Source organism: Macrobrachium rosenbergii, chromosome 33 (genome assembly GCF_040412425.1).
Source record: "Macrobrachium rosenbergii isolate ZJJX-2024 chromosome 33, ASM4041242v1, whole genome shotgun sequence".
Lineage (NCBI taxonomy): Eukaryota > Metazoa > Arthropoda > Malacostraca > Decapoda > Palaemonidae > Macrobrachium > Macrobrachium rosenbergii.
Window position 1 is genome coordinate 6,171,303 of NC_089773.1, and position 10,539 is coordinate 6,181,841.

A 10,539-nucleotide genomic window follows, 5' to 3' on the forward strand; every position below is an offset into this window, starting at 1 on the left:
ATTTCACGTGCCAATGACCCAGTTATGTAAGGTTTATATAATTACTATTTCATATTGATCGTTGTTTATTTTCCAAGCCTGATATTACTCCTCCTCAGCCACCATCAATTTCAATTTGACTATCAGGCCATGAAGAACAGACACAGGAAAATCTGTATAGATATTAATGAAGACTAGCATGAAACTTGACAGGATTAAAGACAGCAGGATTGATTTTAAACCCTGGTAGTGACTTCCATAGCCTTTTAAAAGTGCAGGGCACATAATTCACTGCTTAAGCCAACAGAAGCTCAGTCGGATTTTAATAGGGGTTGCCAATCTCATGCTTGGCAGGGAGTCAAACATAGTTCCCCAACCCACTCTGGTCTTAGCTTATGAGTCTAACTTGTTGGGGGGGGGGTGCAAGATTCGTTGATAAAGAATCTCAGTAAATGAAATTCTTGTACTCCTTTACAGTTTTCAACTCATTAAGGGCTCATTAAGGGCTAATAGATAGCGCCCACCTCCCAACGCTTCAAGGATCATCAGACGACACTTCCAAATGCACAGGGACGAGTCGGTAACCCTGCAACCCCTATGATGTGTATATGGGCCTACAAGTTCCCCAAGGCGAGTAACCAGACCCTTCCAATTCTCAGCGGCTATCATATATGGCTCTTCTAAATTCCCAGTTACAAGTAGAATATTAAATAGCTCCTACAAATTTCCCAGGGACAAATGAACGCCCCTTCAAATCGTAGGGACAGGGACAAGTGGACAGACCCTCCAAATTACGAGGGGACAAGAAGATAACCCAGGCAGAGTAGATAGCCGAATCTTGGAGTCCTCTCACGTACTATGGCTTGCTTTTATCTTGCATGAGTCACCTACACCAGCCTCTGATTCATTGCTCATTCATGACAGGTAAATTCGCCCTGGGCAGGTGTAGTTGGCCGTCCCTGCTTGTTGATTGTGGGAAGACATACGTACGTGCATACAAACATTTCTTAATGCTTTTATTATCTTGTTATTTTTCAGATTTCGCAGCCCAATGCGTAAACACAAAGTATACAGGGAAAAACTAATATACTGTCTAACTTTGGAGTATTTAGACCCTAACTAAATATACTTCAACTATAAACGGCTTATGTTGTATGGTAGATTTTTTCCCTAAATCTCACGGCATGGAGTTTAATGAAGCTTCATCTAGTCCAGTGGTTCCCAACGTGATAGGCCTATAGTATAAATACTTAAAAATACTTGTGTATGAACATATGTAATTACATATGCGCTGTATATAATATATCATTACCATCATATTATTACAACCATCAAATGGCTTTCATAGTTTCAATGCAGTACAAAGAGGAACTCTCGGAAATACAAAATGATGACTCAGTAAAGTTGTGCCTAATACAAAATCTCTCTGCAACAGGCATGAATCACAAGGCTCTCACCTAGACTAACTTTGGTAATCTTATCTTGAGCTCAGATTGTATTTTGCATTTGATAGATACCTTTATTTTACTGTGCAGTAATTCAAATTATCGAAGTATTACAGAAAACAAGCTTATATTTCAAATGATTTTATATTGTGTACATTTCAGTTCTCTATTGTAACTTTTGAAACTTTATTTGTTGTTTCCGTATGAGACAGTCCGCAGATATCTTAAACCTATCTAATGGCACGGGGGGCATCAGGATTTTAGAGGCGATTAGGTGGGGCATGGCCAAAATAAGGTGGGGAACCGCTGATCTAGTCTAACTATTACGTTTTTCTAAGAGAGTGTTGTTTGTAATCTGTCTATTTTTTCATTTAAGTGGTTCATAAAATGGGCGGAAATAAAACACAGTGCCTTTCAAAATAATTCCAAAAATATTTCATAACTAAATATTGCTCGGTTCTATAATATAGTACCCAAAAAAAGGAATAAATGAGACGTTGACGTTCTTTTGCAACGCAATGAGCTGCTCCAGTGAGCGGTTGATTGCAACTGTTGCATCGATTGAAGATCAGCCATCTTCTCGTAGCATTTGATAATCCCTCGGTTACCCATACCGATAAGAAATGGCCTATCCGATCTTAAGTTAGACAAAAATGGCAAAATAGACAGAGCTCGTTGTCACTGAAGGGCGTGAAATATCAGAAGATCCGTCCCCGTATCTTACTAAGGTGGTACAGAGCAAATTTTAAATGGTTACGTTGGTAACAATAATAATTGAATGGAATAGATTAAAGATATTAGCATGTTTTATGATATGTAGCTGCACCAGAGTTAATCCATTCTTTTTAAGTTGTAATTTTTAAAAATACTTATTTATTTTTTATAGTAATACTAAAAATCTCTTTTCGTATTGTGGTACTGAAACACTGAACGGTTCTGGTGTCAGGCCATTAGACCAAACATTCATAAATCAATCAATCGATCTTCTTTCAGTATACTTCTTCTGCAATAGCGTCATTTACCTTCACTGATGGCAAAAATAAAGTCATGAATGTTCGTCCTCCAGTGAAACTACTTTAACGAAGGTGCAACACATGCATATTTTAACGAAACTGACAAAAAACATCTCTGCTCCTTGATTCAAAGTTTAGCGCCGAGATGCCACGAAACCTTTCCGTGTGAGGGTTTATATAAACCTTAAGAAAACGTTTCAGAGTGAATTAAATACGTTTTCACTGATATCTGAAACGCCTCTTTCAAATTAGGTTCAATTTGTACCAAAAATAAAATGCAGGGTTATTACTAATTCCTTTTATTTGTCACAAATCGGAGGTTATCACCTGACTTTCAGAGATAGCATTCGGAGTCAAATCTTTGGTCGTATGATAAAGCCTTCTTGAAGCTTTTTCTTCTTCTTCTTACGTTCCAAAACGAATAATTCACTCATTGATGAGGGCCAACAGCATCTTTTCGTAGTACCCTGATGTATCACCCTGAAATTATAGATAAAAAATACAGTTAAAATGTATCATATGCTTTTAATCTGGTTCTACAGACTTATTTTCATTAGATGTTCACATATCACCACAAATCTTTACAGCAAGACCAGACTAAATTTTCTGAATTAATATTATGAAAACCAAACAGTTCATGATTGAATTATTAATATTTCTCAGTTTACTAACATTTAACTTTCAACATTCTCATTGTACAAACCTTTATCGCCTTCTCTAGAGATTTGTTATAGATAACTTCATACTCTTTCTTGATGGAATGGAGGTCAATCTCGCTGCGAGAGACCAGGAGCCTGATCAAGGTTTTGTCATTTGTGCCCGTGCCAGAGATGGCCTTATGTATAGCTTGAGCGAAGTAGGATGGCGTGTCCCTTATGCTTTCGTCTGTTGGTCAAAGTGTGTTTGAAAGTCCGGTTTAATAAAATTCAGGTTATTTTTTGGAAAATGTAATATATGAGTCTAGACTTAACCGCTAACCTAACATACCATTAGCAACCTCAAAAACTAGACTCATATACCTTTAGACCAACCCACCCTAACTTATTACTTAATTTACCTAGGGCATGCACTGTCTCATACCCTGAGCAGTGTGGATTTGCCCTTTTGGGGTCCCCTTACACTTGTAATATGGTACTAAAACTTCTGTTCCCTACGATAGAAGTTTCAATTCTACTTCCTTTGTAAAAACTTCAACTGAACTTCATTGACAAAGCCTTCAAGAGCTTTTCATTGTTAGAGAATGAACCCTAGTCTCACCACCTTAACAGCTGTGTGCAAGATCAATCTGGCTACCAGTAATGTCCACACAGAGCAAATCTCATTAGCAAGATGCAAGAAGAAGCCAGAAAATGTGCTCGAGAGACAGACCACATTTGAATGTGTAAAAAACCGGATACTTACAAACAGCCAACATTCCCTTTTTGAAATCACCCTCCAGTTCTTGTTCAATGACCTCCCCGAAGGTGTTCCCTGTCTCCTTCCTGTAGAGGTCGAAGACGAGGCGCAAGGTCTCGAAGGAGGAGTTGGCCAAGATCCTACGGATCTCGTCCTCGTCTGCTCCTTTCCTTCCTTCTCCTGCGAGAAGAGGAAGACGTAAAATGGTTACGCGTACGAGTTACAGAATACGTGAGTTCGGGAGGTGCTGTTACATAGGCTATGCCTCCAATGGCCGACTGGTGGATATTGTTTGTTGTCAATCGTGAAAATTCAGATCTAATGCTATTTAATATATTTATACTTCTGTTTGTTTCTATCTTTTCCGTCAATTCATATTAGTTTATTTTCTCGTTCTTTTGTTATATTGAGGTTGACTGAGTTGGGTAATCTAATGACCTTGTCTAACCTGACCTGAACATAGCAATAACTCCTTGTCCTAAGACCACAAGACTTAAGAAAGTAGAAGCAGGGGAGGGAATTCAAAGTTAGCTGCTTCCTGTCTAAGCCTGGGCTACTCATGGACATAAGCACCCCGTCCTCTCAGCCTTTACATGGAAAAATAGAAAGAAAGAATACTTACCAGCCCTGTACAGCTTTTTGGCAAGAGTGGGGGCCATGTTTGTGTCTGCCGGCCCTTCAGCCCTGTCGCAGCGACACAGATCCAAGAGGAGTTTTTCAAAGTCACTCGAGGTCTCCTTCTTGACAGCCAAGTACAGGCTCTTGCCGTAGACGGCCTCGTAAGCCTTTGAAATGTCCCTGTGGAGATGAAGACAAAAGGTGAATATGTTTATAACAAAGATCCAGGCTGAAATGCCATTGGCAAGACGACTGATGCCAGACTAAGATATCAAGAACTCCTTGATATTAGATTTAAACCAGGGTAAGTGCTTTGTAGCAGTGAGGTGTCTCTGACAAGCTGAAATATAAGGATGTAGGCTACATCACCAGACCAGTCAGCTGACCATCTACCAAGAGATCACATAAAACAGCAGGATCTAAGATGTAATTCAGTAGCTGAGGCTTAACTGTTACTGTACGTTCTGAGATCAAACTTGGGCGCACAAAGCTGCAACAGTGCCCCTATTTACAAAGCTGCTTCCCCAAGAAAGACAGTCTGAGAGGCTCACTCAGTGATTTACCTCAGCGAGGTGTTGTCCCTTGTGCAGAGGATCTCAATGAGGACATCCTCGTTTGTGCCCGCACCCTCCATGGCGCGGTGCAACTCCGCAGCGAGGTATCTGTCCGTGGGGGTCATCAGAGCAATCACGAGGTCTTCGAATTTGCCGCTCAGGTCCTTCTTCAGGTCTTTAATCAAGTCCTGAAATGGTTTAGGATTAAGTTGAGGCCTAGGGAATGTAATGGGAGCAGAAGGGGCCACAGTGAGACCCAAAAAAAGCCAACAGTGCTTGGTAGAGTGAGGTTGCCGTAAACTTTTCTTTAACAGATGTTAGAGCAGGTATGTTAATATGGTTGGTAAGCCTTCACAGGCAGAATGCCAGTGTGTGAACAAAGTACAGAGAAGAAGAAGAAGAAGAAGAAGAGAGATGTAGAAAATATTTTATATTAAAACCAATTACTAGATTTTAATGTATATATTAAGTAGCAAACAACATTTAATGAAACTTACTATATTACTGAAGGCCAACAAGGAAAGGAAAGTGTATTTTTTATTACAACCTCAGTCAAAATGCTCAAGACAGGAATGCCAGCTTACAGAGGCAGTGGCTCAAAAATGCTGTAGGTTACAGAGTCTAAAAGTCTTAAATACCAGTGAAAAATGGAATATTTTAGACTAAACATGAGCAAAAGACAGTCTGGAGCATTTGAACAGCTGCACAAGAGCGGAGCCTCTGTTAAAACTGATATCACTTGGGGATTAACAATGACACCAAGAGTGTACGAGTAGGAATGAGAAGTAAATCCCCCAGACAGCCTCACGCGATCAGCGGCACAGCGGAACCAGAACTCACCCTGTCCTCATTGTACTCTTTCAGGATCGCCTGTCGCTGTGAGGACGTCCTGTTCGTGAGGATGTTGATGATGGTCTTCTCGTCTGTGCCAAGGCCTTTCAGGGCTTTTCTCAGAGCCTCGGCGTCTTCCTTCGGGTTGAAAGAAGGGGCGGGAGTGATTGTTGGCACCACCTGGAGCGGAAGAATGTTTAGACGTTAAGAGCAGCACAGTGGGACTAATAAGGCCGAAAGGAGAAGAGCAGTTCCCGTGGGCCAAAGATGTCGACTCTCTTGGAAAGTAGCTGTGTTATGTTGTCATAACACACAAAGTAATCTGAGTTCCGACATTCTCTACTTTATGCATAAATACGACTTAGAAAAATATCACAAATTAAATTAATCCTCTTCTAAACATGGCAATGGAGAACATTTTCATTTCAAATTTTTGTGATTCTTTAATATCATGACATAAAAGTATTAAGAAAAACCTAAATGTAATAATTTCCAGGTATTAGACTACATTTTAATATAATTATTGCATTAAAAAAAGGAAAACCCACTAAATCGGGGGCGGGGGCGGCGGTTACTAGCTGATGTTACACAATTTTCTAGGGTTGTCTAGACATGTGTTATGAGGCGTTACATAGGGGAGGGGGCAAAAATTACCAAAAAAAGTGTTACGTAATTTTTGAACGGTCCCTAAGTGGTATCAAATTTCATTAGAAAATGAAAAGTGGTTTGGTTCAATGCTTTGAACTGACCTTGAAATGAACACCAGGAAATCTTCCTTTGAAACTGGTATTTTCAATCGTCAGTTAAAATTTAACTTAACTCTTAAAGTGATACTTTATTTCAAGCATTGGCTGAAATTGTCTTTGCAGAAAATATGTAATGAGACATTGTTCAAGAATGAGAATATATATAAGACTCATTTTCCCCCTTACACACAGAAAAATAAAGATAAAAATCTGTCTAACAACTACCTACAGCACACTGTGACAGCCGCACTGTAAGCTTTACCCCTTGTGGGATCGATTCTGAGAAGTAACGTTAATTTAGGCACTGTGTCTCGATTAAGGAAAAATGATAAGTTGTATCCAAGTTGACAGAAATCATTGAGAGGTTTGAGCCTGTCTTATCTATAGGTTTTTGAATGAAGCAAGTGACAGACAGACACACACGGGCAGAGAGACGCAGTGACAGGTAAAGAGATAAGACATGGCCTTTTTAATGCCTTTAGCTCCGTTACCCACCACAGCCAACTGACCATCAGTTACAAAACTCAATACTAAGTCTAAACAGGCATGATTGGTATTTCAGTAAACTGACCTAAGTTGCTTCGCTCCTGTGGGATTGAATTCGGGCTTCTCGCCTCGTGAGTCGATGCTGAAGCCACAAATTCACAGAGGTCCTCAAATGATTATAAATGACCACATAAATAATTTATATATTTAAAAAATAAAAACAAATTCAAGCTTCATGGAAATCTGTTTAACCGTTCTCAAGATACCATGAAAGACATGATGAATTTTGTCACTTATTATTATTATTATTATTATTATTATTATTATTATTATTATTATTATTATTATTATTATTATTATTATTATTATTATTATTATTATTATTAATCAGAAGATAAACACTATTCGTATGGAACAAGCCCACCAAAGGGGCCATTGACTTGAAATTCTTTAAGCTTCCAAAGAATATTACGGTGTTCATCAGAAAGAAGTAACATGAGTACAGAAAGGAGAGACCAGTTATTATGAAAAAAGATACATTAATAAATAAATAAATAGAAAAAATTACTAAAATACAAGTAGAACTGTTTCAGGCTAGTGGTGCATTTGGTCAATTGGATGACATCCTCTGTAGAAAGACTGTTCCTCAGTCCAACAGCGTGAGGAGGACCTCTGGATCTGAGAAGTTCGACAGTGAGGCGCATTTACTGCATATTGGTGCTTGTAGATGGCTCTAACTTTCATGAATAAGGATAAAACAATGGACAATAACCTTAGTATCTTACCATTTTCTCGCTCTGCGTGACTCGGGGTTCAAACCTAACGGAGTTGCACTGGCAGTATGGCTTGGCGACCTGACCCCTATTTATACCTGAGTCTTATCAGGGAATGTGGGCGGAGCCTTCCTCTGGGGACACAGAACCCACTGGCGTTTCATTGGCTGGCCTTTGAGACTCTTCAGTTGATAAGCAATTACTAAGCTGTATCGGAATTCAGTGAGGTCTCAGCTTTTTGTAGAAGCTTGGATCCATTTCCTGTTAGATTCTGCAGTTTCTGTAGTGCCTCTGTTGATTTATGTAGTGAATTATGGCCTTGTGGGTTTGTTAACTGTTGTGGGTTGCAGACAGCAGTGTGGAGAAAAGGCATAGGTCTAGCAACCTCATTCCAAAAAATTAGATACCCAAAAATACACAAAGAATGGTACTATCGGGAAGCATTTCCTGTAAAATATATATATACGAGTATATATATGATATCACTGAAGTAATACAGCTCTTGGTTCACATTGGCTAGGTCAGTGGTTTACTCCAAGCCAATGCTCTACCGGCCCACCTAACTATACATGGATACCAACATTGGGAAGAATGGAGGACGATGCGTCCTTTGTCAAAGAGAAATGCATCTTACCTAATTTCTTATCTCTTTAAAATTTCCTTATGAACATAAAGTTAACTGTTTTATTCACACAAACACATTGTTCTTTTCATTTAGAGAGAGAGAGAGAGAGAGAGAGAGAGAGAGAGAGAGAGAGAGAGAGAGATAAGATAACATCGGTGAATCAACGAAATTTATTCATAGACCAATAATGCTTTATCACCTAATCTCCACTGGAGTATCCCACACACACACTCACACATTCTTCCTATATTATCTCACGGCTTCTGCAACGCTTTTTTTTTTTTTTCTTCTTCTTCTTCTTCTTCTTCTTCTTCTTCTTCTTCTTCTTCTTCTTCTTCTTCTTTGTTCTTGAGAATGACACTCTCATCGAAACCGAGATAAAACACTCACCTTTGCGAAGTGACTCAAATACCACGCGATTAGATTGATCGACATTTCCTGTGTCTTATCTGTGAACATTCAATAAAAACGTCAGTCACTCCAGCCTTTTTTAATTCTACACTGCAACTGTTGCTCCTTTTTATTGTAATAATCCTGGTTATTCTTTTATTGACATATTCTTTTTCACATTTTGATTGGCGTATTCTTTTAATTAAATATTCAGCTCCCACGAACAATCATATTCTTTCACCCCGGCTTGGATACAAGATGACTCACTTACGTAAGTGCAAGGGGTCGGTCTCTTAAGGTGTAAAGGCGATAGATAATATAACTATGCGTTCAAGAGTCCAACGTATATTTCCGGTTTAACCATTTTTTAAAAATACGTTTTGGACAAAGAATCACAGACATGTTTAATGTAAAAAAATGTAAAGCCATGCGTCTAGGAGTCACTAAAAATAAGTGTTGGCTTCACCTAGGCCTAACGCCTTATATACTGTCGAGATTTAAAATTTGGCAAACCATTTTTGCATAATTTACTTTATTTGATGTATAAGTTCTTTGCTATCCTCACACTCAAGTCGAGCCTGAACTACAAGAGGGCATCAAATGGTTGCCCCTCCCATTAGTGTTTTTGCTATAAAAGAGAGCACGGTCTTTGAGGTTGAGATAGAAACAGTTACTATTCCCATATCTTGGTTATATTAGGCCCCCGTGCCTAAGAGGTAAATCCACTCTCAGCACCGTGAACAAATCCTGGGGTTTTAAGGATTACAGATAACAACATTAAGAGACTCCTATTATCCTTATTGTGTATGTGGGCGTTCGTGAGAGCCTGCTTAGTTTATTCCGGGCACACGAAACAGCTTCATTTATTTATTTATTTATTTATTTATTTATTTATATTATCAAATTACTAAACCAGGCCCGAAGCAAAGAAACACTGAACCCCTCTCTTGTCAGGCGGAAGGTTATAAGGAATCCTATAGGCCTATTACCGACTTCAATTATTGAAAGCAGTTATAAAATGAATTTTGAGTCAAATTATTTTGCTACATATTATCACATGACACAAAAGGAGCCTTGTGGGAAAAAGTAAGAATGGAAGAAAGATAAAATTAACTGGCAACTCTGCAAGCGTCGCCCACTTACTGCTCGAACAATCACGCATTCTGATAAAATACAAAACCACATTGTTATGGCTTCAGTCGCTAATCTCGGAGCAATAGCAGATAACAAAGAAGTTGTATAAATATATAAGTATATGAGTAAAAGATACGCGACATATTGCCGGTCATTTACATTACGATGAGATGATGTTCTTCACAATGTCAGCATAACTTTATCATGATGTCATTCGGTACCAAGGTGAAACGATGACATTATCATTATGTTTAAAGTCAGGGGACCGGTGAGTCAATTAGGATGGAGTTTCAACCTCATTTCTAAGCAACCTTCCCTGGCCTTCCAAACCTTCTGATGATCAAAATAATTCCCAAAATTATATTTAATTGAGGGGTTACATGCCCAAAAATTATTCACCATCACTTTCGATCGTTTCAATTTGAAAAATCGTTCATTTTTTACTTCGTATTATGTGAGTAATGTAACCCTTAATACTCCAGTTAAATCAATTTCATATATTACGAAACTGAATCATGGAGTTTGAAGGCATGAGAGACGACCGGGCCAA

At 38.8% G+C, this 10,539-nt stretch overlaps 1 protein-coding gene across 1 annotated transcript; it reads right to left on the reverse strand.

Moving 5' to 3' along the window:
* Nucleotides 1-2,720: 2,720 nt before the first annotated feature.
* LOC136855856 (annexin A3-like) lies at nt 2,721-7,989 on the reverse strand. The gene is made up of 7 exons (XM_067133236.1): nt 7,853-7,989; nt 5,845-6,015; nt 5,014-5,192; nt 4,455-4,630; nt 3,839-4,012; nt 3,141-3,322; nt 2,721-2,917 (listed from the first exon to the last, which is right to left on the reverse strand). Exons 1-7 carry the CDS (start codon nt 7,853-7,855, stop codon nt 2,864-2,866), a joined length of 939 nt encoding a protein of 312 aa, XP_066989337.1. The 5' UTR covers nt 7,856-7,989; the 3' UTR covers nt 2,721-2,863.
* Nucleotides 7,990-10,539: the final 2,550 nt, after the last annotated feature.